The 19144-nt window shown below is 38.8% G+C and overlaps 1 protein-coding gene across 1 annotated transcript in view; it reads right to left on the minus strand.

Annotated features, from left to right (window-relative positions):
• The window catches only part of plxna4 (plexin A4), a 176537-nt gene extending 157847 nt beyond the window's left edge, over positions 1 to 18690 (minus strand). Inside the window, exons 1-2 of the mRNA XM_058078395.2 lie at positions 18279 to 18690; positions 3074 to 4406 (exon numbers count right to left, since the gene is read on the minus strand). Of these exons, the coding sequence (XP_057934378.2) occupies positions 3074 to 4318 (1245 nt within the window). The 5' untranslated portion in view covers positions 4319 to 4406; positions 18279 to 18690. The remainder of the gene's footprint in view (positions 1 to 3073; positions 4407 to 18278) is intronic.
• Between the last annotated feature and the right edge of the window lie 454 nt (positions 18691 to 19144).

The following is a 19144-nucleotide window of genomic DNA, read 5'->3' on the forward strand; positions in this document are numbered from 1 at the left end:
GCTACTTTACAGTGACAAATGAGGGATTGCTGTAAATAAAAATGTATTTAAAGGGCTACATTACAGTGATAAATGAGGGATTTCTGTACATAAACATGTACCGAAAGGGCTACATTGCAGTGACAAATGAGGGATTGCTGTAAATAAAAATGTATTTAAAGGGCTACATTACAGTGATAAATGAGGGATTGCTGTACATAAAAATGTATTTAAAGGGCTACTTTACAGTGATAAATGAGGGATTAGTGGTCTTATTATCGACATGGAAATTCTTGTTTTTATGGTTTATGGTATTGTCCTTCATGTGTTGTTTGGACCATGCTAATTTGGTTTTGAACCTCTCATTGATTGCATTTGTTTCATAATTTATTTGATCAAAAGCTTAGCTATTTAAAGCACCATTTCTTACAGCTTTCTGGTGTGTGTGTGTGTGTACGTGTGTGTACATGTGTGTGTGTGTGTACGTGGGTGATTTATATCCTGCAGAGTCCACCGCCTCCTGTTCTTCTACAGGGTTTAATTCATGCGGTGGCAGCGATGATACGGTGGCGCGTGCTGAAATGGCATCATTCCACGGCGCTAACCTCAGCGGGCGCCCTCTCTCTCTCTCTCTCTCTCCCTCACACACACACTTCCCCTCCCAGCTGACAGCTCAGCGTCGGGTATGATTTATCCGACCCTCAAGCCGTAGACAACGGTGCATGTGACGTAGTTGCAGATTTACGTCGAGTCTTGCCATAGTACACAGCTAAGGTCACAAAAGTATTGATTCAAGTCTGAAATATGACCTTGAACGTGTGAGTTTACCGTTGTATCACACTTGCTGACTAAGAAATATTACGGTACCGGAGGAATCCCTCCGGTACCATGGTTTCACACTATTGCATCTTATTTATGTTTTAAATTGTTTAGTTTCTTATTGTGTCTACTGTATTGAGTCATTGGAGTGTAAAAGTGACTATAGGGGTGCTATTTGTCTAGAGGGGTCAAAAAGCCATATTTAGAGGGTCCTACATGGGTTTTGGATGCTCCAATTCATTCATAAGTAAGAAATCCTACTTCATGGAAATTCACTTATCACAATCGGGTCTGAAACCAGTTAACAGTAATGAATGAGGGCTACTTTACAGTGATAAACGAGGGATTGCTGTACATAAAAATTAATTTAAAGGGCTACTTTACAGTGATAAATGAGGGATTGCTGTACATAAGTGTATTCAAAGGGCTACTTTACAGTGATAAATGAGGGATTGCTGTACATAAAATTTTATTTAAAGGGCTACTTTATAGTGATAAATGAGGGATTGCTGCATAAAAAAATTTAAGGGCTACTTTACAGTGATAAAAGAGGGATTGCTGCACATATATTTTTAAAGGGCTACTTTACAGTGATAAATGAGGGATTACTGTACATAATTTTTAAGGGCTACTTTACAGTGATAAATGAGGGATTACTGTACATAAAAATGTATTTAAAGGGCTACTTTACAGTGCTAAATGAGGAATTACTGCACAAAAATGTATTTAAAGGGCTACTTTACAGTGACAAATGAGGGATTGCTGTACATAAAATGTATACAAAGGGCTACTTTACAGTGACTAATGAGGGATTGTTGTACATAAAAATGTATTCAAAGGGCTACTTTACAGTGATAACCGAGGGATTGCTGTACATAAAAAATTATTTAAATGGCTACTTAACAGTGATCAACGAGGGATTGCTTTATATAAAAATGTATTTAAAGGGCTACTTTTCAGTGATGAATGAGGGATCACTGCACATACAATTTATTTAAAGGGCTACTTTTACAGTGCTAAATGAGGAATTACTGCACATAAAAATGTATTTAAAGGGCTACTTTACAGTGATAACCGAGGGATTGCTGTTTACAGTGACTAATGAGGGATTACTGTACATAAAGATTTATTTAAAGGGCTACTTTACAGTGATAAAAGAGGGATTACTGTACATCAAAATTTATTTAAAGGGCTACTTTACAGTGATAAATGAGGGATTACTGTACATGAAATTTATTTAAAGAGCTAATTTACAGTGATAAATGAGGGATTACTGTACATAAAAATGTATTTAAAGGGCTACTTTTTCCTGTGCTGAACAGTCAATGAATTATATGACATTTAGTAGTTCTGTAGAATTTGTCTTTGTATTCTACTTTATTCAGACGTTGGGCATATATTCCTAAGAAACACATTTTGCACCACGACTGTTAATGTCCTGTGGTTCTTTTAGCAAAGGGACATTTAGCCGTATGACAAAAGGTAATTTGGTCTCCTTCTCGGGGATCCTTGCTTTTATTAACTTAGAGGAAGAAAAACGCTTTTTAACCATTCTTTTTTTTTTTTTTTTTTTTAGACACTGTCTGTGCGTGTGGAAAAAAAAAAGAAATGAAGTGAATCACTGAATTTGTAATGCCGTTAGAGCGGAATGGAATCATAATCATTTTGGCTGCGCTTTGGACTCCGCTGAGTGGATAAAAACATCACATTGCATCATAATGAGATGGAACCTGAACCCACACAAGAAAGGCAGGCAGCTTGTGATAAAACAGACACTTACCTGGAGTCAAACAATACACCACAAAAGCAGGAAAACAACACCCCCCCTTTTTTTTTTTTTACTTGATCATGTGATCTTATTGCAGAGGTTAGAAAACTGGGGGCCAATCTCTGGTACTGCTCTAAACTAGTCCTAGAACAGGAAGTACTTTTTTAGAACTGGTAACTGTGTCTCAGACCAAATGGCTATGACCTGTGGGGTTCCCCAGGGGTCAATCCTGTGATCCCTATTGTTCAATCAGCACATGCTCCCCTTAGGCCAGCTAATGTGTCGTACCACAACTACGCCAATCTCTGGTACTGCTCTAAACTAGTCCTAGGACAGGAAGTACTTTTTTTAGAACTGGTAACTGCGTCTCAGACCAAATGGCTATGACCTGTGGGGTTCCCTAGGGGTCAATCCTGTGACCCCTATTGTTCAATCAGCACATGCTCCCCTTAGGCCAGCTAATGTGTCGTACCACAACTATGCAGATCGTAAAAACGTGGTACTCACCGCGCTGCTGCAGGGAATGTCTTTGACCTTGAGCCAAGCCAGGTCCAAGGTGCCCTCGCCCTTGTAGCAGGACTGCAGCCTGTCCTTGATCTTCTCGTTGATCTTCCGCAGGGAAAACACGCACAATGCAGAGTCCTGGGATTCCTGCCGAGGACGCCTCTTTTGTCCCTTGGAGAACACGGCAAACAGGACGTCGTCGTCCGGCGCTACGTCCAGCGACCGTGCCAAGTTGGCGCCGGCTTTGGATAGGTACGCCGCCTCCAGGAGTCGGTACTCCACATTGCCGCTGACGCACCCGATGGGCACCTCCACGTAGGAGTTAAAAGCAGTGTCTGCTTTACAGAGGCGGACTATCTTGGAAGTGTAGACTTGCTCTCTACCTGCCGACGAGGACCCGGTAGTGGGGCCGCCCCCCATTTCAGGCTGCAACGTCAGGAAGTAAACAAAGTTGCCGCTGGCAAAGCCGTAAATGTAATAGATGTCAAAGTCTGGTATGACGGTGAACGTGTCTGACGGGATCTTAATCATGGAGGCCACAAACTCATCATGGAAGACGTAAGCGAACATCCCATCCTCCTCAGAATTCCTGGCCAATTTTCGACTGGAGATGGTGGGGAAGTATTCCGGCTTGCCGTCCACCGCCGTGGCTACAAAGAGCATATCCGGGGACGCGTTACCGTAAGAGACGATGACGCCAAACACGGAACCGCTCTCATTGACGCCAGAGAGGTAGTGTTCCTTCTTGTGGAAGGGTTCTCCAAGCTTGAAGAGATCATCCAGGCGTAGGAGTTTACAGATGCCCTGGTAGAGGCTTCCGCAAGCTAGCAGCCGGTTTTCCCGGTAGTCCATGAGCAGCATCTTGTTGACGTTGTTGGTGAGCGTGAGCGGCTCACTGCAAGGCTGTACGATGCGGGGCGGGTAGCACTTTCGGTTGTCCTCATCCGGGCCGGTTTGGTGCGAAACCTGCACCTCCAAGCCCGGCGACAGTTTATAGATTCGATTAACGGCTCCCAGGTAAACATTTCCGTTACGATAGTCCACCGCTAAATGGTTAAATGTCCACTCTGGGTTCTCGGCGCGAAACGACACATATTCCTCCTCCTCGATGGACGCCGTGATGACTTGGGAGTCGGATACGTGACCCTGCGGCGCTCGGAGCATCGTTTTTGGCGCCACCAGGGGCGCCGAGGTGGATAGGAAGAAGCATAAAAAAAAGTAGGTCTGTGTCCTGGCGTGCGACGCCATAGCTGCGGTGATGAGCAGATACCAGGAGGTACAGTCCACAAGATCAAGCCTCTCTGGAGACAGAGGGCATTATCTTCCAGGCCTCCACCTGGAAGAAGACAAGGAAACAGCAAGATTTAACCAACACAATGTATGGATCAAGGAGAGAAGATAAGGTCTCAAAGGAGATAATCAGCATGGTTCTGAACCTTCTCCCCGCATGGACGCCTGTTCACCGCCTTCTATAATTGATTCTACCCTCAAGAGCGGCAATTTGCAACCTTTGGCGATTTCTCCGTGGTCTCCCAATAGGACGCATCACCTGCTGACTGCTTCACTTTCTCTTTGACGCAGCAGCTCGTGCACATAAAGCACCGAGGACTTCTTTTCCAGGAGGACAACAATTAGGGAGGAAATGCTGGCGCTGGCAGAAATGATCCTGCTGATTTGTCAAGAGGTCATTTACAGGATGCAAACATGTGACATTCTGCATGTCGACATAAACTATACCGGGCTGCTTCCTGCTACCTGGCATCTGAGGTAACCCTAAACCTAACGCTAAAAATAAAAAAAAATGCTAAAATGTTAGAATCAGCAGTAGCTAATAACTAGAATAAAGGCTAGTATATTAACATTAAATATTAAGAGAAAAAAGTTGGCATTTTATGAGAATAACATAACATTATGAGGAAAAATAACGGCATTTTATTGAAGAAAAAGATGTTATTTAAAAAAATATTTAGGTTATGGAAAAGGTTATAATGTTACGAGAATAAAGTGAAAATATTATGGGAATAAAGTTATAAATAGGAGAATTAAATTTACAATTTTTTTTTAAAAAGGGGTAAAATAAGCTGTAATTTTACAAAAAATAAAGTCAAAATATTAATAAAAAAGAAATTGTGTTCTAAAAAAAGAAATGTTGCAATAAAAACACTAAAAAAACTTGTAATAAAAGGAAAAATAATGTCACAAATAACGAAATTTTAGTAACAGAGTTGAAATATTTTAAAATAATTTCAAAAAATATTTTTATTGTATAATGAGAAATTTTGGGAAAATATTTTGGCACAATTATTATTAAAAATAATAATAAAAAATGTTTTGATTGTATTATGAGAAATTTAAGGAACATATTTTGGCTAAGATATTGTGGGAAAACAAATAATAATATTTACATTTGAAAGTATTTAAGAACAAATATTTGGATTTTTATGAGGAAAAATAAAGCCATTTTATTGAAGAAAAAGATGTTATTTAAAAAAATATTTAGGTTATGGAAAAGGTTATAATGTTACGAGAATAAAGTGAAAATATTATGGGAATAGAGTTATAATTAGGAGAACAAAATGTACAAAAAAAGGGAAAAAGGGGGGATAAGCTGGACTTTTGCAAAAATAAAGTCAAAATATTAATTTAAAAAAATTGTGTTCTAAAAAAGAAATGTTGCAATAAAAAAAACAAACTCGTAATGTTGCAAATAACACAAATTTAGTAACAGTTGAAATATTTAAAAATAATAAATAAAAATTATATTTTTATTGTATTATGGGAAATTTAGAGAAATAAATTTATATAAATTTTATAAAGTGAAAATATTATGGGAATAAAGTAATAATTAGGAGAACAACATTTACAAAAAAGGGGGAAAAGAAGCTGTAATTTTGCAAAAATAAAGTCAAAATATTTATAAAAATAAATTGTGTTCTAAAAAAGAAATATTGCAATATAAAAACTAACTCGTAATAAGAGGAAAAATAATAACAAAATTTGAGAATGATGAGAAATTTAGGGAAAATATTTTGTTATTAAATTATTTTATATATAATAACAATAAATTGTGTTCTAAAAAAAGAAATGTCGCAATAAAAAACTCGTAATAAAAGGAAAAATAATGTCACAAACAAGGAAATTTTTGTAACAAATAATTGAAATATTTAAAAATAATAATTAAAAAAATATTTTTATTGTATGATGAGAAATTTTCAGGAAAATATTTTGTCACAAGATATTGTGGGAAAATAATAATATCTAATAATAATAACAAAAATTATTTAAGAAGAAATATTTCGAGGGGGACTCATACTAATAATAAACACAAATATGACAAAGCTAAGATTTCCTTGAAGTATATATAAGGTCATAGCAAATCTACATGTGTTGCTTTATAAAATATCAAAGTACATTCTTTGAGTTCCCAGTATGTACTATGTACTACACTAGTATGTACTGCGGCAAAGCTCACTTAATTGAACGAGGTGATAAAGTGATGATACGGCCATGCTGTTCCTTCACAATAAAAGAAGCACGGCATGATAACTGGGATCCGGAGCAGCGAGCAGCGACGGCGGCGCTCCGGTTCACTCCCGAGAGGCCACGGTCATAACAAAGCCAGCTCTCGCCATATCGCAACGACATTCAGCAGCTACTAGGAATGGAAAAAAGAGGACAAAGGAGGCGGAAGGCGGCGAGAGATGAAGGTGCCAGACGATGTGAGAGAGCGTTGTGGCGGCCTTGACCGCAGCGAAAGGCAAAGCTTGGTTGGAGGATCAAAACGACCTTGGAAGAAGAATCCTGACAATCAAACGGATTCCACGTATACAAACACCCGCTGACACAATAGACTTTTTCATGAGGTTGTGGTTAGCGTACCCGTTTTTCTGTTAACGGCAAAAATTGATGCCGGAATTTTGCCTCGGTTTGCATGCATTTTTTTTAATGAATAAATGGTCTAGTATTACTCTAAACATATTGCAATACAAGTGATACTCTATGTAATACTGTGGTCACTAGGCGGCATTGATGAGACATTATCCTACGTGACATTACCTTAACACCGCATGAAGTCATGTCCCGCATTATAGAGTGTAAACAAGTTCTCCTCCCATTCTGTGTGGAAGTGGTATGTTTTTTGTTGGCTTCTTAAAGTTACAAATAATCAATTTGAAGATAATTTCTTAGCTCGCAAGCTAGCGGTATGGAGTCGCTGCAGCACAAGAGTTGAGCAATGTGTGACTATATAGGGGTGTTATTTCATGCCTGGAGTGCTCTAATAGTAGCTAATAGTTTAGTTTCCATAATTAGGAGAACTAAATTTACAAAAAAAAGTTTTAAAAAAGGGTGGGGGGAATAAGCTGTAATTTTGCAAAAATAAATTTTTATATTTATATTTTATATTTATATATTTAATATTTTGACTTTATTTTGCAAAAATAAAGTCAAAATATTGATCAACATAAATTGTGACATTTCTAAAAAAAGAAATGTCGCAATAAAAAAAGTAGCTCGTAATAAGAGGAAGAATAATGTCACAAATAAGGACATTTTAGTAACAGCTGAAATATTTGAAAATAATAATAAAAAATATATTTTTATTGTATTATGAGAAATTTAGGGAAATTTTAGTAACAGTTGAAATATTTAAGAATAATATTTTTTAAAAATATTTTTATTGTATTATGAGAAATTTAGGGAAATTTTAGTAACAGTTGAAATATTTAAGAATAATAATTTTTAAAAATATTTTTATTGTATTATGAGAAATTTAGGGAAATTTTAGTAACAGTTGAAATATTTAAGAATAATAATTAAAAAAAATATTTTTATTGTATTATGAGAAATTTAGGGAAATGTTAGTAACAGTTGAAATATTTAAGAATGATAATTTTTTAAAATATTTTATTGTATTATGAGAAATTTAGAGAAATTTTAGTAACAGTTGAAATATTTAAGAATAATAATTTTTAAAAAATATTTTTATTGTATGATGAGAAATTTAGGGAAATTTTAGTAACAGTTGAAATATTAAGAATAATAATTTTTAAAAATATTTTTATTGTATTATGAGAAATTTAGGGAAATTTTAGTAACAGTTGAAATATTTAAAAATAATAATTTTTAAAAATATTTTTATTGTATTGTGAGAAATTTAGGGAAATTTTAGTAACAGTTGAAATATTTAGAAATAATAATTTTAAAAAATATTTTTATTGTATTATGAGAAATTTAGGGAAAATATTTTGGCACAAGATATTGTGAGAAATATAAATACAAAGAGAATAAGGTCATAATTAGGAGAACAAAATTTACAAAAAAAAGTTTAAAAAAGGGGGGGAAATAAGCTGTAATTTTGCAAAAATAAAGTCAAAACATTAATAAAAATGTATTAATATATAATATTCTGACCAAGAAATGAAAGCCTCGTCCATCACAGGCACACGTAAATGAGAATTGATTGATGGGTTCCGACACCAGAGCTAAAGGAACAGATGGAAGTCCTCTTAGGAAGGACGCGAGGATGGAAGGACGGGAGAAGGACGCTACGTCAAGATGCGGATCAGCGGCGTGGATTACTGTCAGCACCGTTAAAAAAAAAAAAAAAAAAAAAAAGTGGGTGCAGACAGGAAGACATCCAACTACGAGATCCTCATGGATTTTATCGACATCTTGCGGAATGTTTTGCTAGCAAAACACGCTACTCAGTCCAAACGTTGCCTCCTCGTCCCTAAGAGAAGTTTATGAACTATAAGAAATTTTCAATGTATTGTTGCCATAAACGGCGAGATAAGAGCCGGTCTTGAACAGTCTCCTCCTCGTCCGATCCCTCGATACGACACGCTAGCGGGCGAGGCAAGAGGGATGCAAGGATGCGAGGATGCAAAGGGGGGCCGTGCAGACAAATCAGCTGCAGAATCATCCTAAGTCCCGACACGTCTTCCCTCTGTTCCCCATCATCCCTTCCAGCTCTCCCCTCATTCATCCAAATGTCTTTTTCCTCATCCAAATGTCTCTCCAGTTCAAATCCCGATGCCGCATTTCATCATGTGTTGCCGTTTCTAATATCGTCTAATATGTCACCGTAATGGTGAAATCACAGTAGGACCCGCTGCTCGTTGAGAGGAGCAAAACAAAGCGGTGATTCCCAAAGTGTGGGCCATGAAAGGTCATTAAAAATATGATTCATTTTTGCAAATATTATTTTTTTACATTATTTTTATTGTAAAATATTTATTGCACAATTTAAACAAATATTTATAAGGTTATAAGTAATAAACTATAGAGTGTTATTGACCTGTCACAATATTTTCGGAACCTTATACAGTTTATGATTGGAACGTAGATCTCTGGTCATCATGCTAGTCTTGCAGTTAGGAAAAGTATGAGAATTAATTAGATTAAAGTAATTAGATTAAAAGTTTGGGCTTCCCTTATCCCCCTGCTTTCATTTCAATCCTGAATCTTTATAATAATACTAATAATACTACTACTACTACTACTAATAATAATAATAATAATAATAATAATAGGCTGCACAGTGGTCGAGTGGTTAGCGCCCAGACCTCACAGCTAGGAGACCCGAGTTCAATCCCACCCTCGGCCATCTCTGTGTGGAGTTTGCATGTTCTCCCCGTGCATGCGTGGGTTTTCTCCGGGTACTCCGGTTTCCTCCCACATTCCAAAAACATGCTAGGTTAATTGGCGACTCCAAATTGTCCATAGGTATGAATGTGAGTGTGAATGGTTGTTTGTCTGAGATTTTTTTTTGTAAAAAATTAAAAATAATTAAATATAAAATATCAAATTACTTAGGGGGGGCTGAATTCTTCTTCTTCTGATTATTACTACTACTACTAATAGTAGTAGGCTAGTATTAGCCTGCTTATTGGCTTTCTTATTAGCCTGCTTTTGCCCTATTATATAAAATTTGTTAGAGATTTTTTTGTTAAAAAAAATCTATAAAAAAAAAATAAAATCTTGAAAAATAAAAAAAAATCTATAAAAAAATATCAAATTATTTAGAGGGGCTTAAGAACATTTTAGGGGGACTAAAATAGGCCTAATGACGCCACTGATATGGAACATCACTTTTGTCAGTGTTCTGCCAACTGAAACAGTGCAGTGATTGCGTAATTCATTTCACAACAAAAATGATGATCATCCAATGAAAACACAAAACAGGCTTGAGTGAGTCTATGCGGCCATATTGGACTTCATTAATCACTATTGTGCCTCTCTTGCTATAAGCGTGTGTGTGTGTGTGTGTGTGTGTGTGTGTGTATGTAAGAGTCCAACACAGGAGGACGCCGAGACACGCACCCACCCCGAAGGAAGTCATGATCCAATTCGAGACAAGTCCCGTCAGAGAACAACTAACTCACATTTCCACCCCCCCATCCTCAACTTAGGTGCATATTAGTAAAATCCAGCGGCCCGTGAACTCACCCCACCATGAACCAAAATTCCAGCGACATTCCAAACAACATCCTTATTGATGCTAGTGACCTATCTGACGCCCAATCTTTGTTGCTAACTGACTTGACCTCCGAGATTAAAGGTTTAGCCCCCACCCTCCCCGAACCCCCCCACCCAGCCTAGGATGGGATCATTAACAACGCTTTATGCTTTGATTAGAATGAAATGTTTCACTTTTCCATGCAATTGTTGACAAGTCCTGCTGCTTTATTAGGAATCTTGTTTGTTTACAATACGCCCCCCCATACCCCCCCCCAACACCACCACCACCCTCGCCTTGTTGTCGGCCATCGTACTTCACATCTGCACACGGCTTGATTTGGATGGCCGGTAGAAGCAAAGTGTGGATTACAGCGTTACAGCCCCCCCCCCCCCCCTTTATAATCCAGATTATTAGAAGAGTCTTAAAGATTGCACATCTGGAAGGAGGAGGTCAGCTAAATTGTTTTTCTTACTTTAGTCCTTCCTCGTATTGTTCGCTAAAACCACAAATCTTATGGTACCACAGTCTGGGACGTCCCACTTGATGAAGGAACTACCAAATCCTTAACACAAACGTCCCAAATGATCATCACATTATCATGAATTCCATAATAATTAGATGATATTCTAATATATATTTAAATAAACACATATAAATGTAATCTTTTTATACCACAAATATTTTAACATTTGAGCTAGCGGAGCACGCCACCCCCTGAAAATTAAAATTAAAATTAAAATTAAAATTAAAATTAAAATTAAAATTAAAATTAAAATTAAAATTAAAATTAAAATTAAAATTAAAATTAAAATTAAAATTAAAATTAAAATTAAAATTAAATCTAAACTTAAACTTAAATCTAAACTTAAACTTAAACTTAAACTTAAACTTAAACTTAAACTTAAACTTAAACTTAAACTTAAACTTAAACCTAAACCTAAACCAAAACTTAAACCAAAACCAAAACCTAAACCTAAACCTAAACCTAAACCTAAACTTAAACTTAAACTTAAACTAAAATTATATTATGAAAGCAGGAAGTGAACACATGTAACAGTTACTGATTGTAAAAGTACCAGATGGAGGGGTAGGATTTAATAAGCTTTGCTTCTTCCTACTCCTTTTGGACATGTGGAACTGTGAACTGATTACGTATGTGATGCATTCAATTGTAATCTGATACATGTTCAAATGAAATTAAACCATTACCATTACCATTACTTTGTTTTGGGGAAAAAGGACATTTCCTGTCCAGTGGTGGGTCTGTTGAGGCCGGGAGGTGTTTAAAAAGGGAGTTTACGCTCAGGTTTACACTCCATTACAGGCCCTTTTCGCTTGGCTCGTTTGTCTGCCTTCAGATGTTGTCGCCGCCATGTGTGGAAGCGCCGCCGTCAAAGCCTGTGGCATAAACACATCAGACAAGCTCTTTCCTCGGCCCGCCGTCCTTCGCAGCTACAAGTGAGACCATGCAAATTGTTATCCTTCGCCCTCCAACTCCACTCTCTCTCCGTCACGGAGTTTCTTTTGTATGCCTTGATTTTCCACCAGTTGTACCTCATTGCTTTGCCCAAAGACATGGAGGTCTCACCAACACACACACACACACACACACAGCTTGTAACTGTGCATCAGCCAGATTGGCCGACAGGGCCTCGGCCGGAACGACACAAGCAATGCTCCTCTGGCTGAACTAGCATGACAACGCGAAACAGATGGACACAAAGGAGAAGAAGGCGGAGGAAAGGAGGTAAATCGTATTCACAACTTGTGAAAAATAACTGCTACTCTACCTTCACAGTCCACAAAACCACAATGTAGCACTGGGTTCGACAACAAGCAGTAAAATCAGCCATTTTCCGGCATATAATTTGGATTTTCAACAAATATTTCAACGGCGATCGAGTGGTTAGCGCGCAGACCTCACAGCTAGAAGACCCGAGTTCAATCCCACCCTCTGGGTACTCCGGTTTCCTCCCACATTGCAAAAACATGCTAGGTTAATTTAGCGACTCCAAATTGTCCATAGGTATGAATGTGAGTGTGAATGGTCGTTTGCCCCAAGACAGCTGGGATAGGCTCCTGCACCCCCGCGACCCTCGTGAGGACAAGCGGTAGAAAATTAATGAATGAACAAATATTTCACGGTAATACATAATATAGTACAATAGAACATTGGTATTTGTCCGTACTGGTTAGCATGTCTATTTGTTAGCGCAAAAATTTGACACCAGAATTTTTCCTCGGTTTGTGTTAACATTTTCACTGATAGGATTTACATGATTTATGATTTGGTTAACATCCAAATTAATGATGCTAACCAAGGTACCACTGTATAAATACAGTAAAAGTATATACAGCAAGTCAGTGGTGTCCAAAGTATGGCCCGGAGGCCATTTGTGGACTGTGACCGTTTTTTTTCTACCTAATTATGCATTTTTGGGCTTGTGCAACTTATACTCCGGAGCGACTTATAGTCCAGAAAATATGGTAAATTTAACAAGAAAATTTAAATGTAAAAATATGCGGTCACTTTTTAAGAATAAAGTCAAAGTATTAATAGAAAAAAAAATTGAAAAAGTTCAGAAAAGGTCTGAAAAATTTACAAAAATATTTGAAAAATGAAGAGCAAATATTGAAGTTGGTAATAATACCTAGGTAAATAAATAATAATAATAATAATAAATAAATAATAATAAAATTAGAAATTACACCAATTAACGTTGCAAGTATTGTCAAGAAAAATGCTTTTAAAAATGTTTCTATAATATTAAAAGCTTTTTTCTGTGACAAAAATTTACTTTTTATCTATGAATTTTATAATACACCCCCCCCCCCCCAAAAAAAAAAACCCAGACATCCTTCCTCAAAACGTTAAGATTCTTTTCCTGGTAAGTCATATCTATTTCCGATTGTAATTTATTTCTACGTATATTTTGTACTTTCTGCTTGTTATAATGTGATTTGTTCCTCTCAACATTCTGTAACGTTTTCTCTCATGAAAATGAAATATGGTGTTTTCACTTTGCGTGACAACAAAACATGGAAACATCAAAGTCACGCGAGCAATTCCCAGCCATCCTTCATCATCACGTCGTCTCCGATTGGTGCGTTTCCAGTTCCTGCCATCAAACATCATCATTTGTCGTTTACTGCCAAAGTCAATGGCGACTGAGGCCAATTTCCGCCCCAAAATGTGTTGGCACAAAGCACAATCGCCATGGAGACGCGTTAAGAATGGCGCGTGTCACCGTATGGAGGAGCAATTTAAAGAGATGAGGAAGGCAAGATGCTTGAGATGATGCTGGTTGCAAACAAAGGAAGGTTGACGCATGCTATGGATCATACGCTTTGTGTCATGTGTGAGATCGCCAGCATTAGGCAGGATTCACCACGTGTATGTTGACTTTCACCGCAGCCACCAAATTGTAAAAAAACAAAAAAACAAAAAAAAACTGTGGGCCAGAAAAAAAGCAATCACAACATTTCATTCCAGGAAAGGAACAAACTTCTCCCCGGTACTTGGCGGGGATTGTTGGAGCCCGGCTGGGAGTCAATCATTGCACTCACACACACACACACACACACACACACACATGCATGCACACGCATTTAAGCATTTCCAAATCCCATCGACAAAAAAAAAAAAAAAACAGTGAAGATGCATGCAAGCCCCTCTGCAAGCCTTGTTAAATCTCTCATGTAAAAATTATGCTGCTACACTATGATATATCCTGAGGGGAGGGGGCGGAAGAAGGGGGGGACCCCTTCTTACACGCTCCTCTAACACCCGCCACCGCCTTTTGGCTACAATGACAAATACACCGATTGCATGCATGTACTGTATACTGCATTATAAAGTACTAGTCAGAAATTTGGAGATAGTTTCACATAGAAAAACATGACAAAGTGTCTCTATACTTTTAACTTGTATGATGAGTACTACAGTGATATCATGTATGTACAGTGTAACACTTTTCCTGTTGAATAACATTGGAAAGTGTCTCCATACTTTTGACTTTTATGATAAGAATGACGGTGATATCCTGTACCAGTCAAAAGTTTAAAGACACTTTCCAATTAAATAACATTGGAAAGTGTCTCCATACTTTTGACTTGTATAAGAATGACAGTGATGTCCTGTACCAGTCAAAAGTTTAAAGACACCTTCCAGTTGAATAAAATGGGAAAGTGTCTCCATACTTTTGACTTGTATAATGACAACTACTGTGATGTCACGGATGTACAGTATAACACGTCCTGTACCGGTCAAAGGTTTAAAGACAACTTCCAATTGAATAGCATTGGAAAGTGTCTCCATACTTTTGACATGTATAAGAATGACAGTGATGTCCTATAACAGACAAAAGTTTAAAGACACCTTCTAATTGAATAAAATGGGAAATGTCTCAATACTTTTGACGTGTATGATGACAACAACAGTGATGTCATGTATGTACAGTATAACACATTTCCTGTACCAGTGAAAAGTTTAAAGACACATTCCGATTGAATAACACAGGAAAGTGTCTCCATACTTTTGACTTGTATGATGCCAACTTAACAAAAACCAATCTTCAATAAGATGTTAGTCTATGACCATAGTCCATGTCTATGACATGCTAGTCTATGACCACAATGTACCCCGTCGGGTATTTACAGGATTTTGTCATCACTATCCCGATGTCAAAGGAAGTAGTTGCGCTACCTAGTGGCTACCCTACCTAGTAATGCGAGAACCTGACGTTCGCCATGATGGATCCGCGTTGATGCGTACTTCCGAGCTGAGACAGAGACTCCGCCAGGCTCGTGTTTGTGTGCTCAGAGATGATCTTCTGAAACAAAAACTAATCTACCGCATGTCACGCTCGACTCGAGAGCTAGCACGCGCACACACCCCCCACCCCACCCCACCCCACCCATCATCAAAGCCTGTTTACGTATGAATCATCATCACAGGAAGCCCCCTCGCCCCCGAGAGACACTTTATCACAAAAGGCCACACTGTCTCCTTGATTCCCATCTTGTCTCCTTCACTAGGTCACTCCATGACATTGGAACCCCCCCCACCCCCCACCCCCACCCCACCCCCCGAACCCAAACAGATAAAGCGGTGTTTCTGGCAGCTTTGAGTGCCAAGATACGGGAGGAGCGCTGCAGGCAGGAACGGGAACAGGAACGGGATCGGGAGGTGTAGTACAGCATGTTCACATCTGTGGACTGCTCCCCCCCCTCATGGACTAAAGTTTAGCTAGAAGCCAAATAAACCAAATTAATACTGACATAATTCAAATTATTATTATTTATTTTACATTATTATTATTTTTAAATTATCATTATTATTAATAAATTATTCAATATTATTTTTTTCCCACCAAAGAGTCACAATTTTTTGACTTTTTCATTGTTATAATTTTTTTTCTTGAAGTCTTATTTTTAATTAGCCCCCCCCACTAAGGAAATACAATGTATATGTAAGCATTTTATTCTTTCATGGGTATTTATTTCTTTTAGTTTAACATTTTTATTAAATTCTTCTACTTTTTTCACATCAGTTCTTTTTATTTAATTACTGATTAATTCATTAAAACTAATTTTATTGTATTTTGAAATAATTTAAATATTGACAATTTTTTAGTTTTTTTTTTCTCCCCACTAAAGTGTCAAAATATTTCAAAATTGCATGACATTGTTTATTAAAAAGCTACCATTGTTTATTTTTATGTATTTAATGTTGTATATTTTTATTTTTCTGGACAGCATAAAAATATTCTTTCGTGGGTATTATTTATTCTTCAATTACTTATTTTAGTTTAACATTTTTATTAGATTCTACTACTTTTTACATCAGTTATTTTTATTTAATTTGTTATTATTTCATTTAAATAATTTTATTGTATTTTAAAATAATTAAAATATTTACAATTTTTCTCCCCACTAAGGTATCAAAATATTTTAAAATTGTATGAAATTGTTTTTAAAAAACTTTATTTTTATGTATTTAATGTTGAATATTAATATTATTTTTCTGAACTGAATACAAATTGCGGACATTGTTTATTTTTTTGTCATTAATATTGTATAGCATTGCTATGTCCCTACTAAAGACCAAAATACAGCATGATAGGCTGCATGAGAAGCCATGCCAAATCAACAGGTGGCGCTCTGACCCCATGACCTTCCGAGTGTATTAGCCAATCGGTTCGCCCGGAGAAAGTCGTTTCCGGAAAAGCCCGACATGTTTGGCGCGCACGTGCATGTGCATGTCAGAGCTGCAAAACAAACAGAGAGCGCCATTGAGGTCGGGCAGCACAGCCTCATCATTCAGTGACACGGTGACACGCCGCCGCCGCCGCTTCATCGGCTACGCTTCCTGCGGAGTCTTCACGCGTATACTTCCAGTCAGGTTGTCTCTGGGAGGGATGAAGCATTATGGGCGGCCGTAATATTGACAAGGCCACGCTCTCTTGTAAGCACAACGCTGGCTGACAGATGGGGTGGGAGGTGGGGGGGTAGTGTTGGGGTGGGAGGGGGGTCATATGTCAACGTGAGTTGCGCCTACAAACACACACCACACAGCTTTAGAAGCAATTGTGCCAGTTGAAGTATTACTGCATCACGCTGAGAGGTGTTCCTAATATTCTGGTTCTATATGTCACGTATCCGAGCGGCATGCTCTGGCGTTGTGTGGTTGAAGCACCATTACAGCACCCCCCCCCCCCCCCCCCCACCACCACGTATGCAGCAACCCCTGCAGCCACACTTTGAACACACGCACACAAAGCCCTACACTTGGTAGACAGCAAAAAAAAAAACGTGTTTCTGCTCCAGAAGAAAGGCATCCACCCCAACGGGGACAGCGTTCCTTAGCAGCGGGACGCGTTAAAGGCTCACAAAATACTTGGAATGTTTTCGGAAGTTCTATGCACATTATACATTCATTCATTCTTAGGTGCTGGAGCCTATCCCAGCCGTCTTCGGGCAAGAGGGAAGGTACACCCTGGAGTGGTTGCCAGCCAGCCAATCACAGGGCACATATAGACAAACAACCATTCACACTCACATTCATACCTATGGACAATTTGGAGTCGCTAATTAACCTAGCATGTTTTTGGAATGTGGGAGTACCCGGAGAAAACCCACGGGAAGAACATGCAAACTCCACACAGAGAGGGCCGAGGGTGGAATTGAACTAGGGTCTCCTAGCTGTGAGGTCTACGCGTTAACCATTCAACCGCCGTGCAACCTATACACATTGTTAGTGCTAATCAACTTTTTTGGGACTACACTACCGCTACATGAAAAAAAGAGAAACGGGCAGCAAATGACCCCCCGGCCGCAGTTTGGAAAACCCTACAAGGACTTTGATTATAGTTTAAAACGCCTCTAATCTGCGATAAGCTAAGTTTCCAGGCAACACTCCTGCATGTTTATTCATCAGAAAAACATCTGCAAAGGCGAGGGAATAATTCATAGGCTAAGTGTGAGGCATTTGTTTGGGGGGCACGCTTGAATAGCCCGGCCTATGAAATATGCACAACATGCTTCAGGAAGCGTGCTGTAAAGTGTTTTTTTTTTCAAGAACTGATAATAACCTTCATTAAATCCATGTGGAAAAAGGACAAGAGCGCCCAAGCGGGAGGTTAGAAAAAGCAGCTGGAACAGGTGCACCACTTCCGCAAGGTGCCATGCCATAATCGTGGGGGGGTGAAAAAAAAAACACTCCACACACTACAAGACAGGTCTTACCTGCAGATGTCACTTCGCATGCAGCCGCACTGCGGATGGCAAGAGGCACGTCCAAAGCAATCCTCCAATATCTCCAAAAAAGCTACCAAAAAAAAACCAAAATCTTCTTTTAAATCCTGCTCAAGAAGCGAGTCCGGCGTAAATCCGCTTGAGGGAGGCGGTTCCGTAGGCAAAAGATCAGAACACAAGCACCGGACCTCCACACGCTGACCTCCAGCTGGATCAGCATCCGCCGGTCATCCCGAGCCCAACACGCCGCTCAGCGCGCACTCTGAGCAGGCAGCCGCACCTGCCATGCCCCGGCGAGGAAGCACTTCTTGCTGGAGGAGCGCAGAACCGGAGAAAGAGAGAGAGAGCGAGAGAGAGAGAGAGAAAGGGGGCGGGGGAGGAGTTCGGATGCGACTCGGTGCGGTGCTCCTGCTCAAGTGACGCTCCGGGGGAGGCTGCAGCAGAGTGAGGAGGAAGAGGGGGTGTGGGTGGGTGGAAGGTGGGGGGGTGAGGAGGAGGAGGAGGAAGGAGGGATGCCTTGGAGTTTCGCTGTTTTGTCCTTCACACATAAAAAAAAAAAGAGGACGAAGACTAAAACCGCCATCACAGCGAGCGAGTGCCGGTGTCAGCATCTTGGACACTTTTTTTTGGGAAGCTCATTTCCAACTTCAACAGCTTGACTCCTTCGGGAAAAGGATTTGGGAATGCCAAAAGGAGAAGCGCATGATAATGGGATATTTTTCTATCATTATCACACCGGCATTGTTGCATTTTGCTCTTTGATGATCTTTCCAATGCTTGAGGGGTGTATGCATTTAGCCTAATTAGTATCCACGCATGCTAATTGCCTAATAGCGTTTAAAGGTGGAGGGGGGCAC

This window comes from Doryrhamphus excisus, linkage group LG2, assembly GCF_037039965.1.
Source record: "Doryrhamphus excisus strain RoL-2023G ecotype Guam linkage group LG2, RoL_Dexc_Guam_v1.1, whole genome shotgun sequence".
Taxonomy (NCBI): domain Eukaryota; kingdom Metazoa; phylum Chordata; class Actinopteri; order Syngnathiformes; family Syngnathidae; genus Doryrhamphus; species Doryrhamphus excisus.